Genomic DNA, 23,900 nt, shown 5'->3' with positions numbered 1-23,900 from the left:
CTGACTCTATTAAATTGGGTAGAAATTGGAGTGACTAATTATCAGTATGGAAACTGATTTAGAAACAGGAAAATTTGGAACAGGTTTTTCACAAGAAAAAGAAATTCAACACCAGTCTTACATTTAGAAAGGTCTGTGGTTTTTCCCCTGCTAGAGGACAGATTTTTCCCTATAAGTTTCATTTGAGTGAAAGTCTAATATTTGTAATAGGAGAGTTCAGCTCAACAAAGTAGACACAAAAATTCCACACTTTAAAATAGGAAAAAAATCTTCAAGTGGTCTCAACAAGTATCAGTTCTTCATAAGGTTACTTTCATCTTACAGGTAATCTTAGAGTATGTAGCATTGTTCTTTAATTCTTTAGCATTTGGGTTATGTTTTGTTTTAAACATACTATGCTGCAACTTTAAACAAAATATGCAGCTTCTTATCTATATGGAAAAGGGGAAATTCTTTCATACAAACTCTCATGGTTTTATATTTGACTACTTTCATGTAAAAAGAGTTCTGAAAGTTCTGGTGGACTTCATGACGTTTTATGTTTCTCCCTTTTAAGGGCCTGTCTCTTTTTAAAGCAAAATTTAATGCCATATAAACTCTAGAATATCTCAACCTTTATCAAAATCTGATGTTTGCTTCCTGGATTTGATATTCTCATGCATAACATCTTTAGATACTTTGCTTTAGATAAAATCTATAGATGTAATTGTATTTATAGTTCTGTATATTTGTGTCATAGTTATGTTCTGAGATAAAAAAGTGTTTTCAGCAGCTGCTGAAATGGCTTGTGCTTTTGAGAGTGAATATTCAGGTTTTTGCACTGTAACATTTCTGGTACATTTTCATTAGCAAACATGTATGCTGTATTGTTTCTTGCCTTCTATTTAAAAACTCAGTCTGTTCTTCCTTTGCTCTTTTTTTCTTGAGTACATATGCTGGTATTCACAACTGACATATTTTCTTCAACAGAAATGAACGTTACAGAAGTTTGAGTTGAATTACTATGAACTTTTCCCTGCAGGTTAACTCTGGTATTTTTAGGCTTCCTTTTTAATTGATCAGGCACTTTTGCAGTTGCTGAGTTTCACTGTTGTCTGTGAGCCTTAAGAATGTTCCTTAGGAGTTGGATCCCTGGTGACCAATTTACCCTGGATTTCCACTCTAACACTGATGGCCATTTTTGTGTTCATTAATAAAATGGGCCCATGCTCATGGTGTGGTATGACATGTGTGTCTAGAAAGACATGCCTTCCTCTAAAGACAGGGAGAGCTGGTCCCTGGGCCTGCTGGGAATGGTTGTCCCACGGGAGCTGTTGCCCAAATTGCATCTGAGCTGTGTGGCACAAGGCTGGTGGGGCTGGGACCATCATGGCAAGGACCTGCCTGCAGCTAGGAGTGCTCCTGCCCTCACCCTGTTTTATTTCCTATCACAAGGAAATACACACTAGCCAGTATAGTCGGGGTTTTTGAACTCTTGTTAAAAATGTATCTTTGCCTTCACTTTCTTTTACAAGAGGGAAAGCAAACATTGCCTATGCATCTGCTGTAGAATATAGCAAAGACTGTTCAAAATGTTCATTGTAACACCCTAGTTAAAACAAATTCTTACAGTCTTGCGGCATGTTGTCGCTTAGAGAGTCATGAACCCCTTAATTAAGTTATTTACATAATAATGGTCTTTTGTGAAAGAAGCAGCAAAGCCTGTGTGGACTTGAGGGCTTAACTGGAGTGGGTTGTCCTCCCTGTGTGAGGAGCACTGCCCAAGCTGGGACACTGCTTGAGGCAAGCAGTAGCAGCAATGGATCTGCTGCCTGATCCTGCCTTTTCTTTGAGTTGCTTTGGCTGCACAGAGCATGAGAATAATTTGTGGTTAGTGCAAGGGAAAGCTTTTCATTCCTGAGGTGACAAAATGTGTTATCTTAGGCAAGGTATATAAATGTATTGTTGGTGTCTGATTGTAATGTGTCGTGCACCTAAGAAGTCTTAATTGCAACTGAGAGCACGAAAGGAAGTGTGGGGCTGGGGCAACACTCAAAATGTGTCTGGAGTCTGAGCATCTCAACAAACAAATGTCCACTTCAGTTTGCTTGCAGTGTTGGAGAGGAAGTGGCCTGCTGTTGTTGTATCATAGATACACAGAATGCTTTAGGTTGCAAAAGACCTCTAAGGTCATCCAGTTCAATGTTTAACCCAGCACCACCTTTTAAGCTAGCTGCCAATTTTATATATATTTGTGTATTTATTTATTTATTTATTTATTTATTTATTTTTCACATGTGCGTGTATCTCAATGCCCTGTGGTACCAAAAGGCATATAGGACAGAACTAGTTTATTAGTTACATACATAGCTGATACTTACCTCACTCCTACTTGTAGCTGAAAAATACCTTTCAAGTCAGCTGAATAAATGTTAAAAATAATGCAGGTAATCTAAAGAAAATACCAAGGGGCAAAGGTGAATGTGGTAGACTAGGCAGATAATATAAAGTTAGGAATAGAAGAGAATGTTATTTTTGTTATGTAATGTGCTAATGTGACATTTACCACACAGAAACAGCACTCTGTTTTTATGACATGGGTTTCAGGTAAATCTCACCATATATTGCATATATTCTTGGTATTATGGTTTGTATGAATTTTGTAATAAAAGGATCACCTTGTCCACTGTAATGAAGGAGAACTAATATAATTTTTGTTCTGATCTAATATCATGTCTTTTGTTCTCTGCTGAAGAGATGTTTTGCCAAGCTGTACTGCATCCAGAGGGTAAATTATGGTGTGCAAGGGGCAATGAGTGCCCCAAGGATATTCCAGAACAAACACACTTATTCTGAAGGGCTTTCAGGAAGCCAAATCTCTCCCCCTCTCCATAAGCTGAAACTTTTTCAGACATGGAGAAAAAGAATCCCAGGAAACCTGTATGAGTAGTGAAGTTTGGATGAGGAATTGTTAAATTGAGGACAGATTTTTGGTCTTGGTTTTCAGCTTTCCTGTCATTACTTTTAGAGGGACCTTGTTACTCTTTAGTGTATAATAGAAGCTAATCATTATAAAAGTCAGTAGTTAAGAATTAATAATTAGGAAAAGGATTTATTACTTGTTGTCAGAAGACAGATAATAAATGGTGGAGTAATACTTCTTGTAACCTCTCTCTTTTTAATCCTTGTTATGCACTGGGCAAGATTTCAGTTGATAGTGCTGCCTGCTGCAGGCTGTAGTCCTCTATGAAAAAAGGGTTTCTGGCTTTTGTTTGAATCTACATTGATGGCTTTGCTGTTGAGATAGATGGTGGGGGATGAGCTAATGAGCTGATGGAGAGTGTGAGATATTTGTTTCACATAAAACTCTGGCAGAGGCAGGGTTTCTGCAACAAAGTTCTTTGTCAAACAAAAACAGCATAACCCTTGCCTGAGGTTGCCTCATAGTTCAGCACATTAAAATTAGAGATCTCTGTTTGGAGTAGGAATTTATAATACAGTAACTAATGCAGATTAACTCAGGGATACAAGACACACTCTCAATACTGGAGATGATTTGTCCTTTAACACTTAACCTGATGGATTTGGAGGTCTTGTGGCTGCTATTAAAATAGTCGCACTTTAAGTTCTGGATCTGGGAGTAAGTACTTGTAGTCTGAGAAATTCTGAGTGATTGCCTTTGGACTAATGCTTCAGTGACACATATTGGTGTTTGTAAGTCCTATAACAGCAACTCATATGGTGATTTATCCTTGGCGTCTTTCCATTATCTCCTAAATTTGCAGGTTGAAAGGGTCTCAACTTTATGGTGTCACAGAATGCTGTCAGCTGTAAGTCAAGTTTTATAAAAGCTTCTTTCTAGTGTTTACCTGACAAATATTTGATCCAAAGCTTTTTCAAATCTTTAATTTTTAGACAAAAAAATATAAGTCTGGATTTGTTTTGACAGAGAAAGTTGCTGATCAAGCAGAGGGAAATTTCTGGTTTGTCCTAAGTGGATATATTTGCACTTCTGTAGGTTTTTGTAATAGTGTACATCTAAGTAGTAAAAAGTCAAAGACTATTAAAATTTTTGAAACAAAGCATAAATGCATATGGTTTTATTATTTTTTTAAAGCAAGGGAAGTCTTCTTCTATGACAATCCTATTACGTGGGGAAAAGGCATAATTTTAGATCAAAGGCACTTAGTGCTGTTTCTTCCTCTTTTTTTTTTCTTTTCTTCTTTTTTTTTTCTTTTTTCCCAGATGTTGTAATTGTTGTAGCTTCTCAGTGGGCTTTCCTTTCAGGACTTTTCAAAAATAAGCACTCAGAAAGCTAGGTAGAATTTAGGCCATCTATTCTGAATATAGCACCTGAGTTATAGTGGGATGAGCACTGTTTTCAGCCAAGACTTGTTTACAGCAGGATCCACTGAGTTCTGTGGATTGACTGTGAAATTACTTCAGTACAGCTTGGAAGCTCAGGTTTCCCATGTACCAGTGGGGTGGATGTTTTTATTGAATGCTTCCAGACTCTCCTGCTCTGGCTCCCTCTCTCCACCCCCAGCTTTGATGATAAAAATAATGTTGTGTTTAAATACCCATTGTTGAGGAGCTGACTGTGAGTTGTATGAGGATGAAATGGTGGTATAGGATCATGGCATTGAATGTGTTGGCCCTGAGCCACAGGTAAGCAGCACCTAGTATTTGCAGCTGTACAGAGTTGGAGTTGATGTTTTACACTTGTTGGTGGTTAATTTGCACAGGCACAAGTGTGGAAAGCTAAAACAGCACATGACAGGCTCAAATCCGCAGCCTGCAGCAAAATGTGTGTGACCTCCCACACCTGCCCAGAGGGTCATGCCTGTTTCAGAGATTCTCTGCAGTGTTAATGTTCTCCATTTTGACAGATTAAACTTTGTAGTTGAGGGCTCAGCTTTGGTCTGCAGGAAAAACAGTCCCCCCTCTTGAACACATTCCTATCACTTCATTGTCATTAAAATTTACCATTAAGTGAGCTGAGAGTTTAGGTAAGAAATCATTTATTTAGCATTGCCCATTCTTCCAAAAGAAGCTGTGTTGTCCCTTTAAGGCATTTTCCTTAAACATACTGTTAAAAACATTTAAGGGAAGCTAAAGTAGACTCTTCAGAATTAAGTAATTTAAAAACATTTTCTTATTTCCACAGTTGTGATTCTTTGAGTAATGTTACAAATTGAAGCTGCTGCCTAGCACAGTCTGAATCCAAAATTAGCTATATTGTTCCTAATACATACTAAGGGCTTGCTTTTGGAAAGAAATAGCTTTCATATTCTCCTAAGAGAGTTATGTACAACTAGTGTGGGATGTTGATGAACTGCTCAGTGTTAGTACATTGTTGCTGTTATTACTAGACTCTTTGCAGGCAGACTGTAGAAAAAGCAAGAAATGGAGAAATCAAATTGAGAGTTATTCTTCACATACTTGTGCATGTTGACTGAAATAATTTTTTCAGATATACTGAGGTCTTAGCTATTGAAATTGAAACTTGCTATGCCTTCTTAATCATGAATCTTCTGTTACTAGCAACGGAGCCTGCTGTGAATCATATGTGCAATTAAGGTGACTAAACCTGGAGGAAAATGTGAACTATAAAGTTCTGAAGGAAGAATTAGAGACATACATTTTGCACTTTTCATTTCTACCTTTTCATCCTTTTCTCATTTTCAGCTTTCAAAGGGTTTTATTTTATGCTCCTTTAATCCCCACTTTTTAAAAATATATATTTTTAATGTCCTCCTCATTTTCTCCTTCTGAGGTTTTTCTCTCAATACCTCCTCTAGATCTCTTGACCTTTTAATTAACATCACTTACGGCAAAAGTAAAGTTTCTTCTGGCTAGCTTATCTTTTAATATTCTGGATTTAAGCAATGAGTCACTATGACATACTAGCCAGGCCTTTTAATCCTCAAGCTCTCAGGAGAAGTCTTTGGGAATTTTTGTGTTAGAATATTAACATAGGGTAAAGTTCTTTCTCTTTCTAAGTGTTTACCGGTGGGCTTTAGACTGGTATGAGCACATGAATACAACACACTGGATATTTCATATTTTGCCTCAGTCTTTTCCATGGATGCACATTCTGTAAGAGAATGCTCCATGGCAGATACTGCTTTATCTTCTGTACTAAAGGGGGGTCTCTCCCTGTGGGGTTTTGGAATGTGGCTTGGTGGGTGGGAAACAAGAAGCTCCAGGATAGCTATTCGGCCTTTGCCTTCTCTGTTTCCCCTTTCCTGTCTGTCTCTCACAGTCTTCCCATTCTCTTCTCTGGGAGCCAGATGAAAAATTTACTTTTAGCCATTAGGGAATAGGAGGAGTGAAGGAGTACTGTGGGACTTCTGGTGGAAACTGGTGTACAGGACGTTGCTTTTTCTGGGAAGCCGTCCAGCGACAGGGCAGGCTGTGTGGGGACTTGGGGCACAAAATCTTCCAAGGACTCTGTCTTTTTGCTGATACAGATTGAGATGTTTTTCAAGTTGGCTGCACAAGCTTCTCCAGCATTACATCTCTTGTAGTTAGGTGCAATTCTTCTTTTTTTGGTAATGATCCTTTTCAGTCACTAGAGGACAGAGGCGTTGTAGTTGTTTGACTATAAGAGCCAACAATAGCTATTGATCACAAGTATTTCTTATAGTAACTCAGATATGGCTTATTACAGCAATAGTATTTCTCATTCACTTCATGTCACATGTCTTTTATGTGGGATGAAAACTGCTAATATGGGTGGAAGGTCTTCCAACACCAAGTATGTCACACCGAGTGAAGCTCTTTGTCGAGGATATTTCAAACTGTGCCAAACATCAGCAGGCTACCTGCTGTGATACCTGGTGCTCTGAGCTTCCCAGAGATGGAAGGAATGCAGATTTATTTTTCCATTTCTGTTTCCCTTCAGATCTAAACAGTTGTCTCTCATTATTCATAGTATCAAAGGGTGATTAAATACATGGTGTACTTTGGTAGTTAATGCTTCTTTCCTATCCCAGAATGGCTGATCTGAAAAAACTGAAGTGAGAATGTGTTTTTGACTGTGAATATTTTAGTCCAATGGCTCTTAAGAGTATATTTATGTATTTAATTTAGCTGCAGCATTCAAGTAATTAGAGAAATTGAAGTGTTGGGAATGTAAACAACACTAAAGATAGTATAATTTCACACACTCTTAATATAAGTATTTTCACGTGGTGAGGATATTTAGTGCAGTGATTTTAAGGATGACTCATGAAAAAAAAAAAGGGTGATTAGAAATTTGCAGCTGGATGTCTTGATATCCAGAGATTTTTGTTTGTTTCAATTTCCGTCTCCTGTTCTTGCTTTGGTAGCAAAAGCTGAAATGCTTCGGTGTTTGAGGGAAGACCAGTATTGTCTTTAGGTTTACATTCCAGTCTTTGAGGGAAGACTGGTATTGTCTTTTGGTTTACACTCCTGTTTCAAAGCAATTTGTTTTCAGAGACTGATGGATTGTTCCAGGAATCCATAATTGCATAAAGTGTTTACTTTTGCAAGTAGCAAAGTGAACTGCCTTGCTAGGCAAAACTGCACAAGTGTTGTCTCAGGGGAGTAAACTCTTAAGGTGTAACTCCTGGAACCTTCATGCCTTCAAAACTATTTTTACCAGAAGGAATTTTAGTGTATTTTGTGTTTAGTTGTGATTCTATTCATGTGTATTGTTTCAATGGCCTGCATGTGATAAAATGTAGCAGTAAGTGAAACATAACAGATTTTCACATTGGTGCTCAGAATTTGGAAGTTTCCACTGCAGCTGTGGTGTAGTAACCTTTCTCTTTGGACACTTGCCCTCTATGAGCCTCTTCATCTAATTTTAGGAATGCTGTCTTACTTGGCTTTCACTGTTGAAACTGATTATCTTGGAAGACATCTGTGATTCAATTTCACCACCAGCCCCCTTAACACTGCTCAGGTCTCCAGTGTTGGCAAGTACCCTTGTAGGTTCTTGTTGCAGCTATCCTTGTAAAGCACAGAACAGGGCTCTGCTCCTGACCAAGCCCGGTGCTTCTCTCAGTCTTTGCCTCAAGCAGTGCTGCTCCACCCCCTGCCCTTTCTGCTGCCAGACAATGCCAGGCCACCCTCCTGGTGAAGCACGTAGCCACGCTCATGCTACAGGCTGTGATTGGGGCAACTTCAACTCTCTAATCTCAGTTATGGCGGTGAAAAAGGATGATTGTCAACAGTAGAATGCTTCCATTCACCAAGGCATCCAAAATTAATTTATGAGTGATCAGGTATTAGAAGTTCTGTGCAATCAAATTGTATGAGTGAAATGAGTGAACTTAAGAGCTTTGGGGGTAACCTATGAACCATGTGCTTTAGTTCTTGAGTACTGTGTCTTGCTTTTAAGACAGAGGCTGATCTAATCATTATAGTTATTCTTGTTTTCAGTGGTGAGCATAAGGAGATACCTAAGGAAGAATAAATGGGGCAAATAAGTATAATTGAGTGTGTTTCCCTAGTACTCTCTCAGCCTTTGGCCGTTTTTAGCCAAGGGATTTCCTGAGCCTGTTGTGCATTGTTACTCCAGTAACCTTCAGTGAAGCAGCTCTTCCTGGTGTTTTCCCAGCTTCCCCTCAAACCTATTTAAACTTGCCTCCTCAGTATCCTTAGGCAACAACTTCTGTGCATTAGGGATTTTTTGAGCTTGCTTCCTGTCACCTTCACTAAATGTTCTAGTTACTGTCAGTCCTCATCCATCTTCCTTATGTCATTTGCAATTTGTAGATCTCTTATCTGAGTTCCTCTGTGGTTACTCATCCAGTGTGAGGAGTCCCACCACACTTCATTCCGCCTCAGTTTGTATCCATTTCTTACCTTTGGTAACCTCACTTGGCTTTCAGTGTATCTCTTTTATCTCTGTTTCTTATATGTCTGATTTGATAGCAGGAGACTGTGTTTCTAGATGGTGGCATAATTATGTTTTCTGGGTTTTTTCCTCTCTTATTTTGCTAATAATTCATTATATTTGATGTGGGTTTTTATTGCTGATGAACACTGAGGAGATATTTTTATGGAATTACTTATCATAATGGAGAATTTTGCTTCTGATTGACAATGGACAGGTCAGAGCCTGGCATTTTCTACATCAGGTCAAGATTTTTTGTTCAAATACATTATGCCTTCACATATATTGAACTACATCTGCTGTTTTTGTTGAGCAATCACTTTGCAGCTATTTGCAGTTATCTCTCAGCCTTATAGCCTTTGAATAGCTTCATGTAAAATAAATAATAAGCAGATCAGGGTATAAATTTCTTCATGGTTATTGTACTTTAGACCAAAAAAAGGAAAGTAATTTTTTGCAAATAGCATCTCAGTCTTTTTCATTCAGTTCTCTTCCTTTGCTTTTCATGGGAGATAAGGAGTGAAGAGGCAAAATGGTTTATTTTGATTTGTATGGACAGCTTCTGTTTGGAGATTTGACATCAGTACGTCCTGAAGGCAAGGATTCTGCCTCCGTTTACTTGAAAAACACACCTGTCTGTCTAGCTATATCCTTGTGGGTTTTAGGGCCTGCTTTTACTGTCCAAATTACTGATGAAAATATTTTAGCCAGCTTTATTTTTTTTTCCAGTTGGTGTGAAATCACACATCTTATTAAATCTGTTAGACTTTGACCAAGGTCTATGCTGCATTCTGTTGATGCCAGATGATTCCTAACTGTCCTGTTGGGTACCCACTGACCTGATCCTCAAGGGCCATGAGTGTGTACAGCATCGTTTCAAGTGGCATTTTGGAACCAAGGATTTGATAGTTCTCTCTCTGCTATTCTGTTAGGAACAGATAAAGTTCCTAACACAATGTGGCAGCAATGTATCTGGATTTAAATGGTTTAGATGTGCTCCTCATATGCAGGAGGGCAGGTGACTGAGTGCCTCAGGGGGTATGTGAAAGGGAATAGGTTGTTTACTGGTGTGGGTAGTTTTCTTCTCTCAATGCAAGTCACTTTACAGTCTCTCAGCCAGTAAATAAAACCCCAGTGGTTATTCTGAGACCCACATACAGTTTCAGTACTTCATATATCTTATTTTGTATATTTTTGTGCCATATGCATTTGTGTGACACTGCTTAGCTATGGGACACAGACTTCTGTTATCTGAATGCTGCAAACTAGCAGCATCTCAGCTCTAAGTAATGTTTAAATTATTTTCAGTGAATGATTTCAGGTGGATTTGATTAGAGTACATCTAATGGAAATTTTTATTATGTGTTTGATAGGAATTCAATAACTTGAGACATGATTTGAAGACTGATTATTATATTTTGATGGGTTATGTAGCTTTCACTTGAATTTCCATTTTGAATAAATATCATGTTTTCATGTGGTCTAAAATACTCTTAGAATGCTTTAGTGACAACACTTAGAATGCTGTAATGAGAGTGTCTGCCTACGTGGAATCTGATTTCAGGGCTTAGGGTCAAAATTCCTATATATTTGAAGGTCTGTAAAAAATATATTTGTTAAAGTGTAGAGTTTCTCTACTCATTTAATGATGACACTTTTGACACGAAGCCACATGGAATGAAGAGGGTTAGTTTTTGTAAAACAATTCCACTTTTGATGAGAGGCTTCTGTCACTGTCACAGAGCAAATAAATAGAAGTGATGATGCACAAGAGGCTCAAAAAGTAAAATCCAAGGACTTTCTCTGAAGTTGAATTCTATGGCAAAATGTGCAGCTCAGTATTTTCTCTTGATCAAGTCTCAGAAGCAGCTCAACCAGGAAAATTCCTTTTTGGCCAGGCTCTTTGGAATGCTGGGACAGCTTGTGGTCTTGCGCTCAGTGGAAACCAGCAGGTACTCCTCTGCAGGTTACAGCACTTTTAAAAATACAGCAGTTTTTATACTTCTGTGCACTCCTTATGCAAGATAGTGGATGTTATTTCAAAACTTCTCTTTAGATCCCTTATCTGCATTAGAAGATCTGATCAGTAAAAATACTGCTGTACTTCTTACCACACATACAAACAAAAACAAAATCATAACTGAAAAGGTAAGGTCTCAAAAGAATTGCCAGGAATGATTCTGTGTGTGGCCATGCTTGATCCCCTTTGGGTTTGTACATTTTCACTGTCTCTAAATCAGTGTGAGATTTTTTTATTCCATGGCTCTGTTGCCTAGCTAGGCCTGAATGCAGAGAGGAGATGTTCACTTAGATAGCAACTGCACAATGATTTGTTTAAGGAGATTATTAAACACCAGGTGCATTTGTTCCTGGTGTTTAATACATCTCCTTATAGTTTAATTTTTTTCATGATGTTCAAACTTTTCTGTAGAAGTGTTAGCTTTTTCTCGTGGGCTTTCCCATGCTGCTCTGCATTATCATACCTTGTAAATAAATCTCTCTGAGTACAATGTTGCCATCTATTTCTTTCCATTTCCTTTCTCTATCTTCTGTCTTTGCTCTTGAATCAAACATCTCATCTTTCTTTCTGATTTAATTTGCTTTGCTAAGCAAGAAATGGAGAATAATATTTTTATTCTATCTTCTTTTGTGTTAAAAGCCCCCTGTGTAAGAATTAGATCTGTGTCTCACAGCTGCAGGCTAGCTCAAACTTAGGTTTTGTCCTGCATATGTTTAGTCAAGTACCATGAGCTCAGAATTCAGTGCTGAGAATTTTGAATTTTGGGCCCTCTTGCATAAATAAGATTTCCCTCAGTTCCACCATTTAGCCAAACTTGTGTCAGTCTCACCAAGAGTACTGGGAGGCACATAGGTTCCAAAGGCCATTTCCTGTTAAATATCAAAAATGGATTTAGGTACTTGAGAATTGTATAAGTGGGGAAAATGCATATGGATATTAGTTTGCCAAAAGTCCTTAAAGTCAGAAAGAAGTATTTAGCAACCCTGCTTTGAAATGTGGCTAAATTGTGTTGCAGATTTCCACAGTCACTTAGTGTGATGAGCAGTAAGCCTGAAAAATTTTGGATTTGCTCTCTAACAGTCATAAATAATTGTCTTCTCAAAAAGCCATACTGTTGCAAAATTCAGTTGGTTTTGAATTTAAAGTACTTTTTGCCTGTTGCTAAGAATGCTCATGAATCTCTTTTTAGTTTATTTTACTTAGAAAACATCATAACAGCATGTTTTAAGGGGAGATCATAGTCTGAATAAAAAGCCCTGGAAGGAGAAGCCTGATTCCATGTTCTGGACTATTTCTGTGTAGGAAATGAGCACACTGCAGACCAGTGAAGTGAAGCATCATCGGTTGTTTGCTGCTCAGATGGGAGGCAGACCTGCACAGGAAGAGGATTGCTCGGGGTGCTGCATGGCACACGTGCTTTGTTGGTATTAGCACCTCAGAACCAAGAACCCACTGAGTTTCCTGAGTTTTTGCATGACAGCAGCCTAGATGAAGCATGACACAGAACTAAACCACTTTCCTTTGCTCATGCTCAATTACTGTCAGGGGGATAAGCATTTAGCACATCAGTACCTCCTTGTGCCAGCCCTGGCCTTTGGCTGCTGTGTTGGCTGTGGCAGGATTTGTGCCAAATTCAGCCCCTTATCCCTTCTGGAGTCGCTTGAGTTGGTCCATGCAGCAGGGTCCCTTTCTGCACACAGCTGTGCTTGGCCTGGCACAGATGTGCTCTATCCATGGCACAAATAATCTTCAAGCCAAGTGATCCTTACAAGAATTATGAGGAAGATGGTTGTATGGGGAAGTATTAACAGCTTTTGGTAGTATCAGTTCTACTTCCAGTACATGGAATAATAGAAGTGACATCGCTTTCTCTTGCAATTCAAGGTGCTTACTGGGCTAATTGGGTACCAAAAAATTATACCAACCACACCTCTGTCTTTAAGGCTGCTTATTTTAGCCAAGTGTTGTTTTGAATATCCCTTCCACTTAAAGGCTTTGGAAGATGGTGAAAGGATGCTAATTCAGTCTTCTAGGTTTCACATTAATTAATTCATGTTTTTAACAAGTTTTCTGTCTTTCTGCATTCAATTAATTAATTCAGCTTTTTAAAGACTTAGTATACTGTTGTTCCTGGGGAATTCTGTGATAACCTCAGTTTCATTTATACATACAGATATTAGACTTTAGACTTAACTCAGTGTTCAGTTAAATAATATTGGACCATTATACACAAAGATGTCCATGGGAGGAGGTTGGAGAAAGCAGAGTGCTTGAACAACATGTTGTAACTGAGGAGTGGAGCCATAGTGCAAAAGCAATGGGCTGTTAAAAAGTAGCAAATAAAACTAAACAGCCAGTGTCCAGCTGGGTTTTTAAATCTGTGTACATGTTCGATTGGGGATGTTAAATCATGTATTTTGTACAGATGATCTAGTAGGTCCATTGAAAGTCTTAGTAGTAAAATCAATAAGTCTGTTAGCTCTTAGTTTATGTTGCTACTTAAAATGTTATAGGATTGACTATCCTTCACAAAGTATTTGTACTTGTAAATATTCAGATCAGTTTTATGCAAGTTGCTTTCAGAGTAGCATTCTTTAGAGGGATTTTTTTTGTAACCTCTGTCCTTCTGCATAACTAATTAAAGAAAATAATTATGGGCAAAATTATTAAATCTTTAGCTTGTCAACATACCTCTTTATTTTTGATGACTCACAATTTGCTTTATGCAGATTGTGTTTCCTTTGTTGCTTCTTATTCCTGCCAGCACTCCTGAGGTTTTCATTTCATGGTTTTATTTGTTACCTCATATACCAGAGAGCTAGTGAGGAAAGAAATTAAAATGGTTTAGGAGTACCTTGAGACATTTATCTGTGTGGATAAATGCCCCTTGGACAGAACTGGAAGTAATGAAAATTTCAAAACTTGGACTGTAAAGCCTAAAGCCCAGCTAACAAGAGCTGTTCATAGTTGCTGCTGTATGGAGCATTTGTTCAGCAAAAAGCAAACAAAATCCTTGGATAGAACTTTGCTGAAGTGTTGGTGGCACAGTGGCATGCCAGTTCACAAATGAAAGAGCGGTGAGTAGACAGACTCATCAATGTTTATGGAGTGTTACAGATTGGCAAAAACCCTGGCCTTCTTCCTTCCTCTGTGTTTATATTTCACTTTCTTTACTAAGATGCTGTATATTAAGTTAATTCTTGTTTTTTGTATAAATTGGGCAATAAATACCTGCTAAAAAAGCAATGACAGCTGATGAGCAGTTTCACAAGATGAAATGAAATTTTGAATTCTTCAAGCATTGCCTTCTTCCATTTTAATATCTTTTTTAAAATATGAGAGCAAAAGGAACCAGGCTGCTGGTGAAAGTTGGTGTATCAATGTAAAATGATTTCTGAGCTAAGGAAAAGATGGAGGAAAATTCAAAGTGACATTGGAATCAGCTTTTTGTTTTCCAAATCATCCTTGCCCAATCTTTACCCCAAGTCTGTCATTTCTTCCTTTTGGTATCCCTTGTGAATAGCACAGACTTGTACCATATTCCTTCTATCTGTGACAAAGAAGCTGATGAAGAGCCATTCAAGGAAGGATGCTGCTTTCCTACCCATAATAAACCCAGCTCCTTCATGGCTCAAAGAAATGTAGTAGTTGCCTCCAGTTAGTTTCTTAAAATTTTATACTACCTTTTTGGTTTTTTTTTTTTTTTGCTTAATATATGATCAATTTAGTTATTGGTTGAATTTTGCCATGTTTAAGGCAGGTTTTTAGGTTTTGTTTGTAGAGCAGCTTACAGATAAGGAATACTACATCACATCAAAGTTTAGTTATATGTGTTCCTTCCATGAGTCAGTGGCACAAGTAGGAAATGGAGCTCATGATTATTCTTAATCCCAGGGACATTTCATCCCAAGAATAGGCTCGTATACTTTGGTCCCTGAACAATACCCTGTCCTTATATAGCTTTTAAAAATAATCATTGCACAGAAGCAGAGTTGATCTGATTGCCAAATATGATGGTAGGCATTTTTTATCCCTGCAAGCTTGTTGACAGGAACCTTTGGTTTCCTTTGCTTCCTCTAAAATGTTAAGGAATACTCCATTGTTCAGATTATCTGACTGCATTCTGCACCTGTAGATTTCTAAAAAAGAAGTGTTGGGGTTTTTGTTTTGTTGGTTTTTTTCCTTGTGGAAATGTTACTGTTTTTGAGGGGGATTTTTTTTTTTTTTTTTTTGTGGAGTCGCTTTGGTTTTTTGGTTTTTTTTTTTTTTTTTTTTGGTAGGTTGTTTTACTAATTCTTTTTCCTATGTTTCCTGTCTCTGAGAAGAGAAGTTCTATAAGAGGAAGGGAGATGAATGAGTCAGGGTTGTACTGGATTATCAAGAGTGAACCATTGTCAGCATGTATAATTTTTAGTCTTTTCCCCATGTCTTCTGGAGATCTTAAAAAATTCACATATTTCTTCAGATTTTTTATCTTCTGCATTTTGTCCTGGACTTAGTGCATTCCTATTTGAGTCACTTATCAGTAGCTAATGGCAGAAGTATCATCTGTCAGGGGTTTTATGAGCAGCTATGACTGTCCTTATAGTGGCAATATAAAAATGGGAAAGAATTTGTAAAGAGCTTTTTTTACACAATGGAAATCTGAGTCACAAAACATAAATTCTGAACTCTGTGAGAGTGGAGTAACAGAGCTCAGAACCTGGGTCTTCATTTCCCTCCTTTGTACCCGAATCACAAGACTCTATTCTGTTCCTTTGGATCAGTAACATGTATTTTGTAGAATCCTTGTGTTTTACCACAATCAAGCATATGGATCCGAGATCTGTTTTGAATAGAACTAATTAAGTGAAATGAGCTCTGTACATATGCTTTGGATTTTGAGGCTTTAATATTTGGGGGGGATGGATTTTTAGAAGTCAAAGTAAACAATTCACCTTATGAAATTCATATTTCAAACTTTCTTTCATCTTAGTTCCTATGCAGTTATGATTTGCAGTTTTGCCAGCTAAGAGAGCTGTCTTTGTATGATTATTCTATAAAATGATTATGGAGGAATTATCTGTTATTTAGGAGTAGTTTGGTGAACTTTTTTGAAAGTTCTATCTGGAAATATTCTTAGCTGCCAAATAGATTTTATTCTAACTCTACAGACTGTTTTTCCTTTCCAGGTATTGAGTTGTATATTCTGAGTTGGAAAGTTGGTGTATTGCTTATTACAGCAGCTGATGGTTTAACAAAGTGTATCAATGTGAATGCAGAAAGATGAAACACTTACTAGATGCAATGAAGAAGGAAATCCAGCAATGACCTAATTTTTGGAATGACATAAATAACTGCAGAGATATTCATTCATACTTCTTTTCCAGACTAGAGGGGTTTTTTTCAGAAATATTTGTAACTGTAAAATGGTTGTTTTTTTTCATGGGCATAGTAATACATGGGCATGAAAGCAGAAATTATATATACATGTGGTATGTAGGTAGAGATAAACATTTTCAAGCTTTTGCAGGAGTAACAACTATTTATTGTTAAAATGACTTTGTCTTGGTTATTGTCTGTGACATCCAATAATTCTGAAGGACCAGGGCACAGATTGATGCTTTGCTTTGTGTATTTATGCACAGGCTGGATCTGCTGTGCGTTTTTGTTCAGAGCTCTCCAAGTTCAGAGCTCTCTGAGCATTTTGTTCTGTTCATCCATGTCCTGCAGTAAATGCAGGGCTCAGGTGTTCCTTCCACCTCATAATCAAAGCCAGTGGCAGAAAGGAAGTGACACTGCCTAATTCCCTGTCCAGTCCTGTTTGCTGGACTTTGCTGCCTTCCAGCAAGTGAAATGAACTTCATGCAGTGATTACAAAGTTGACACAGCCCAAACCTATCTATGCTATTGCATGTTGATCATGCTTTACTTCATTTTTCAGTAGATCCAGGAGGGCAGGACTGCTTTCAGACCTCCTACTACTCAGCTGCTGCTGTTTGGCTTTAGCTGGGATATTGTAGTATCTCCAGTATCAAGCCTTGTTTTCACATTGCATATGACTGATATTTAAATAGTCCTTCAATTTTCAAATCAAATCTTTGCAGTATTCTCTAGCCTGACCTCACTCCTGGCAGTTGAAGAGAAAATTGATTCAGAATATAGTAATTTGCTGAGAAGTGAAGAAACCCAAAATTCTTGTCTTCAGGCTTTGATCTCTATTTAGAAATCTTGCTGATGAGGTATAACTTCAAAAGACAGATTCATTTTGAAATTTAAAAAATGCATCTTTCTCATTAACCAAAAGATGCTTACTGATGCAGTACATCTTTACAAGTTTATGTGAAATGAAAATTCAGTATTTAATCTTTGTATCTTAGGTGTTCTGGGGTCGATTCAGACTGTGTTGTGTCTTCAGTAAATCTGTCATGGGCAAAGATGGTTGGCAACAAACCATAGACTATGACTGACAAAATGGTACTTCAGGAATCAAGTTCTACAGGGGATTTGACTTGTATGGCATTAATTTGACTCAGTGAAAGTAAGGTAGCAAAAATCTAAGCTTGAATTATAGGAAAAACATCAGCTAGGAGGTGTTGACTATGTTGCAAGTAATAGGAATGAGACCTACACTGTGTGTTACATAAAATGCTGTTGATGTTACATCATTTAGTGTTAAAATATTGTTATATTTTACCACAGTAGCTATTATATACTGGCAAATGATCATCTTAGTTCACTTTTGTATAAAGCAGTGTTGTTTGATTTTAATTTCAGGAAATTAAGGTTTTTCTCATCAGCATGAAATCCCTTTTCTGCAGAGATAAAACATCTGTGCTCTGTTCCACAGCTGAGGAAAGAAGTTCCACCTCTAACCAACCCCAGGTTGCCAGTGAAAGTATATTATAATTTTAAACCCTTAAAGCTGGCTGCTGAGGCATTAAAACCACTATTTATGTATAATTTGGATAGTGTTATTTTGAGCTGTAACTCCATTGTGATCCCTTAGGATATCTCTCCTGCTGGAATCCAATGAGTCGAAGGGTCTCTGGAGCATATCTCTACCTGCTCAGCTCTTCTGCTCCACCAGGCTGCCAGTGCAATTGTCCCCTTGCCCCTGCATCAGTCTTTGCTGTGACCTGGAGAAGAAAACCTTTATTACTGCAAGAGATGTAGACTGGATTCTTTACAATCTCATGGTGGCAACGAGACCTAAAATAGGTGCTCAGATCAAATGGTTCTTTGGCTTCCATTATAATTATCCACTAAATTGCCAAACTTCGATGGTTTTAGTTGTTGTTTTTTCAAATGAATGCCTTGTCTTAAACTTATGAATGGAAAGTAAGATGGAAAAACTTATGAATGGAGAGTAAAATGGAAAATTTTTGACACTGGTCCATCCTTCATATGGGAGAAGGAAGGGAACCATCCTAAGCTGAAAAATGCTTACACATTTTTCACACTGCCAGGTCTGATGAAGTGCAGTACATGCTTCCTGAGGTGTCCTGGGAACGCCCTCCCCAAGGCAGGAAAAGTACAATGCTGAAATGGGTAGATATCTCCAGGCAAATGAAATGCTCAGAGAGGGGAGTCATTGCCCACTCCAGTGCCATCATCTCTGCATCATAATAGTTGAAAACCCTTTCAGAAGTCAGTGAGCTTTGTAACTTTGCCTCAAGAAGGGACTGAGATCTGGTATCGCATAAGCATATCTGAGCAAAAATGGTGCAATATGTACTTTGCGGTTCTAAAGAAAAAAATACGTAAGTGAAAAAATGAGGCATGATTTATCATGGCTTTTTGATACCAAAGAAGGACTTGAGATAATTATCTCATAGAGTAAGAATCAAAATTAAAGAGAAAAAACCAGATGTCCTGCATATAAATTACCAGGAGTTTGTCATCTCTTGCAGTTTGTACATGCTGTGATATATGTTCAAGCACAGACAAGCTTCTAGTTGGTTTCAAGTTTCACCTTTGCCATCAGATAAAAAGAAGCTGTCTCAGATGTTAAAATATTTTTTTCTTGTTTATTCAAATGAAAACAAAAATAGGTTTTTTTCTTTCCTTATAATTTTTTCCTTATGATTACTTTTCTCCTTTCCTTACGGTTTTGTATACCGGCACAGAAGTGTCCTGATGCTCGTAGTGACTGGTGCTGCTCTAAGAGGGAAGGAAGAGGCTTTGTGGTTTAGATGGAGCCATTTGGGAGCGTGTCTCTCCTGTGCATTTGCTGCCACATCCCAGCAGCTGCTGGCCATGTCCTGTGCAGCTGTGCCCAGCAGGCAGTGCCTCTGCAGGGACAGACAAGGAAATGCCCCAGATGGCACCTCCGTGTGGCTTCATCCCTTAACTCACTGCAGGGCTCAAGCCTCAGGGACCCAGCGAGCTCACCAGGTGAATTTGTACCTGAAAAGAGCCCCTGCAGCACAGCACAGCACATTAATGTGGGACACTGGTTGTGCCAGGCAAGGCAGTGCTCTGCTCGAACTCGCACCGAGTCGTGTTCCCGTCTGTCCCAAGTACAGAAAGCTTCTTGTTTAATCTTGGGTCTAGGGCAGACTGAGGAAGCCACATGAAAAAAGCTGTTGCTTGCCCTTCTGCATCAGGCTTGAGTTCTGAAGAGTAAAATAATAAAAAATACATGGGTGTGATTAAAATACAAAGGAAATAGAAAGGGGAGGATAGCAAGGAACTATTGTGCATCATTATTACAGACATCGGATTTTGCTGAAGGAATTAGAGGACACTGAATGACTTACCCCAAAGCCATTCTTTATCTTGAGGAAGGGAGAGTGTATTCATCAGGGATTGCTTTGTTTGTTTTAAATTACTCATGTTTTCACAAGAACTTTATCATCATTTTCTTGGTAGTAAAACCTATAGAATATCTGCAACACAGCTTCCACAGAAATCTCTATTATAAAGTTCACAAATGAAGTTGAAACAATTATCACCTCAGTGCTAAATTGAGTGTTCTTTTTGGAAGACCCCAGGAAATATGTTCAACTAAAATAAATGTCTACCTTAATATTTCCATCTGTCAAGGAACTTAAGGATAAGTTTGAATTTATTTAAAATACTGTTTTTAAACAGACTGTAAATTACATGATTGATAAGTATTTTAAGCATGTGTGGTTTTCATTAAATTGCTCGAGTCATTTTTAAATAATACCTGAGATGGTTGAAGCTGAACTGGCCTGACATAGATAGGACACTTTTAACACATTAAAATACTCCAGTAGAATTCACAAGAATACAAATCCTTCATTACAAACTGCTCAGTCTCCTCTATTTTGTATATTAGCTTGGGAAATGGCCCTTTTATTCCTTCCCATTAAGGAATCTCCAGACAGAAACTCTCATAAAGTTTCCTTCTTCTTTCTTTTCTCCTCTCCTCACCATTTCCCACAGATTTTTCTGTACAGAAGGATTATTTGCATTTAAGGATTTTTTTGTTCTTTGCACTATACTAGATGGGATTTCTGTGCCAAAAGCCAAGTAATTTTTGATTACCTGATACAAGCCTGGAAAATGTATGGAAATGAGACAATAGCAAAAAAGCTTGCTTTTTTTTTGTTTGTTTGTTTACAACAAGTTAGGTTTTTGTTTATAATATGCTAGTGAAAGTAAGTTTTAACTAGAGAGCATTTGAAAGGAGAACAAGAAGCAGATACACTAAGAGAACGCTGAAAAAAAATCATAGGAAAAAGGAGTAAATCTAGTTCTATGGCGTGTTTATATTTCTAGAGACCTGGAATGAAGCAGGTTTGTTGTCACATACAAAACTATAATTTTAGATTTTTGAGTGTGGAGTAGGTTTTTGGTTTTCTTTGTTGGTTGGGGCTCTTTTAAAATGTATAAGCTGTCTAATTAGTATAAATTCTTGCTTCTGCAATGGGTAAATGAAATAGAAACACACAAACATAATGCACAAGAAGTGTGTCTGAATATGCAGTTGAGAACTCAAATGTGTTCTGTTTGCAAAAAGTAGTTTATATTCATGGAGACTTATGATAAATATGTCCTCAGAAGTCCATGGAAACACAAACCACTGATTTGTATTTCTTTGTGATTTCAGTTGAAAGCTCAGGGTTTTTCTTGTGTCACAGAGTGATTGTTATACAAATACATGGGATATGTGAAATACTGAAAGATTGATTAAATTTAATAAATTCACAGGATTTGATGTGATTTTTATCCCTATTATACCTGCAGGAGAAACCTTACAAAGCTGTCTCTCATCTTCAGCCACATGTTAGCAGAAATCAAGGCTATTTTTCCAAATGGACAATTCCAGGGTGATAACTTCCGCATCACCAAAGCCGACGCTGCAGATTTCTGGAGGAAATTCTTTGGAGATAAGTAAGTGACTTTTGTAAACTCCTCAATTCTTTCTAAACATAGGCATTAAATGAATGAACTTTTCACAAATCCAAATAAGGATTGGTGGGTGTTCTGAAGATAATTTCTTATCTAGGTCTTTAAATTGGCTGAAATTACTGAGTTTATTGTTAGTGGTTTTTTTTTTCCCAATGCTGTAATTTGCTCAAAGGTAGTTTTGTTAAGGGTGCTTAAGTTCAGTCTTACTGCAAGAAGTTTATTTGTTCCATTATAGGGTGAAGATAGTATATTGCTTTCATGAAGTATATGGCAAATAATATCCTTTCATATTAAATATATATATATATATTCTACAAACGAAATTTAAATCTGAATTAGGAACTTGGTCTTAGTTTCATGGACAGTATGTTTCTTTACCTTTGTAACTACGACAGTATGTGGTGGAATGAAGTGTGTGAAATGTAGATATGTGATTTAATCCATACAGGAAATGCAGTAGTGAAAATTTACAAGTAGGCATATGTGGGATTTTTGGTTTGTTTCTGGGGAAAAAAAAATAATTTAGAATACACATATAAGCTAATAGAAGATGTGCAGCTTGTTCACTTTCTCATGTGTAATGTTTATAAGTGTAACAGTGCCATAAGAGACATGCCAGAGGCAATAGGTTGGTGCATTTTTCATTATAACAGAGCAGTCATTATGGTATCAGCTCTGGTATCTTGCACAATGTAGGCAGAATAACTTCTGCAACAATCTGTTGAATCTTCTGAGCATAAACAGCTCTTTAAAGTAAGTAATTTTTTATTTAGAATACCAGCATAGTAGGTTGGCACTTTTGCAAATCAATTCTGTTCAGTGTGAATTTGCAAGTTTCACTTCCATGTTTATTTTTTGTTAGTCTAAACACACTCACTGTCAGCTTTCCTCTTTCTGGGTTCATGGTGATGTTTTCTGGTGATTTCTTTCCCATGTAAGTAATGTCAGAGTGTGATGAAGTTGCTGTATCAGTCCTCTGTTTTGTTAGAGAAAAGGAATTTCACCATGTTCCGTGTTACCCATTTTAATGTGAATATAATTTTCAAAATAACTTCCAAAGTTCAGCTAAAGTTTTCTGAAGGATTAACTTAAGTGACATGAAGAGCTCTCTATCAGACAAGGCTTTTCAAAAACATGTCAGTCAAGAAAAGAAAAACAGGATCTCTGATAAAATGACTAATGATCATGTTTGTTCAGTACTGCTATTTTTTCTTCCTCTTTTTCCCCCCTTTGCTTAGGAACTCTCAGAATTTAAATTTCCTTGTGGTACTTCTCTTTTCCTGTTGGGCTCTGTCCTTGAGTGACTTTTAGCAGATGTCTTGATTGCAAATTGCATTTCTGTCATTGGGATTTACTCTGCAAGCTGCTGTTTCTTTCTATCATTTCATCTGAGCCAGTTCCCTCAGCTCCCCTATTCTCTTTGGGATTCCCCACTGACTTCTGCTGTCTGTGTGGGAGTTTCAAGAGATTTCCTTCAAGTTTCCTTCCAATGGTCCAGTCCTGCCAATTTCCATTGGGAGATGACACAACAGGTAGATGTTTGAGGTGTCAGATAGTGGGATACTGGGACATATTAGTAAGTTTTTATGAGAACAAGGCTGGTAAGGATAATCTTTCAACTGCATGGCTTTATCTGAGCAACTCAGCTCTGCCCTTGTCTTTTTCTTGCACATACTTAATGTCTTCTCACTTATCTCCTGGACCTCTTATTTCTAAAACCATTCATGGCCCCAGAGCTCTTGCCATGCCTTTTCTAGGTTTTGGTTTTTTTCTGCTTATTTGAATTCCTGTATAGAATGCAACTTTAAATATGAACCTTCAGTACAAACCCTCTGACCATCTCTGCTCTCCCCTGTGTGCATTGATAGGGTGTTTTTTTTTGTTTGTTTGGTTTTTTTGGGGTTTTTTTGTTTGGTTGTTTTTTTAGGGAGGGTGACTGGATGCATGGGTTTTGTTGGCTTTTTACTTAAAACATCAATTCATCCAAAATTTCTAAGAATCAGGACAGTTTGGTGACATGCAGATGAACATATGTATCTTTGGTTTTGTAGTGTAGCCTGAAGTTTTTTTTGAGTTATTTCTGATCAGATGCTTTACTTTCAGACCAAGTAAATAAGCACAGTTACTGGTGTTCCCAGCTCCTCTCCAATAAAGTGAAGCTGGTTTTAATGCTTGTCTTCTAAGCAAGGAGCAGTAGATCTGTGCTTGGCAGCCTTGCCATTACCTCAGGTTTAGCTAACTGGGCTTAAGTAACTATAAAACATGTAACAGCATATATGTCAAACAGATAAGAAAAGAGTTTATTTGGCATTATGCTTAATCTCTGTTAAACAGAATGCCTGAAGCTTTACATTAATTATTTTCTAATCCTTTTAGAAATATATACCAGATATATCTGCAAGCCACATCCTTTACAATGGACCTGTTGTGACACTTTAGTTTGCAAATATGCTGGTATCACTTCCCTAAAAGCAAAGCCTGCATAAAGGTTTTGCAAGTGACTCAGAATACCTTTCTCTAACCTAAAGGTAGGCTCCTGGGACTTTCTGACCCCCAAGTCTACTTAGGCAGTGCAGGGAGGAACTTGATTGTGTGTTCCCTGGCCAAAGCTCTGTTTACAGGGCAAGCCTGGACCCCTCACTTGTTTCTGAACCCGTTCTTTGGGTTACT

The 23,900-nt window shown here is 37.7% G+C and overlaps 1 protein-coding gene across 2 annotated transcripts in view; it reads left to right on the top strand.

Moving 5' to 3' along the window:
* The window catches only part of CBLB (Cbl proto-oncogene B), a 128,154-nt gene that overhangs the window by 46,899 nt on the left and 57,355 nt on the right, over window positions 1-23,900 (top strand). For both annotated transcript variants that reach the window (XM_063148179.1, XM_063148180.1), the window contains exon 4: window positions 21,066-21,212. In XM_063148179.1, the coding sequence (XP_063004249.1) occupies window positions 21,066-21,212 (147 nt within the window). The remainder of the gene's footprint in view (window positions 1-21,065; window positions 21,213-23,900) is intronic.

Source organism: Melospiza melodia, chromosome 2 (assembly GCF_035770615.1).
Source record: "Melospiza melodia melodia isolate bMelMel2 chromosome 2, bMelMel2.pri, whole genome shotgun sequence".
In the NCBI taxonomy this organism is placed as follows: Eukaryota; Metazoa; Chordata; class Aves; order Passeriformes; family Passerellidae; genus Melospiza; species Melospiza melodia.
This window is presented reverse-complemented; position numbering and strand designations above follow the sequence as displayed.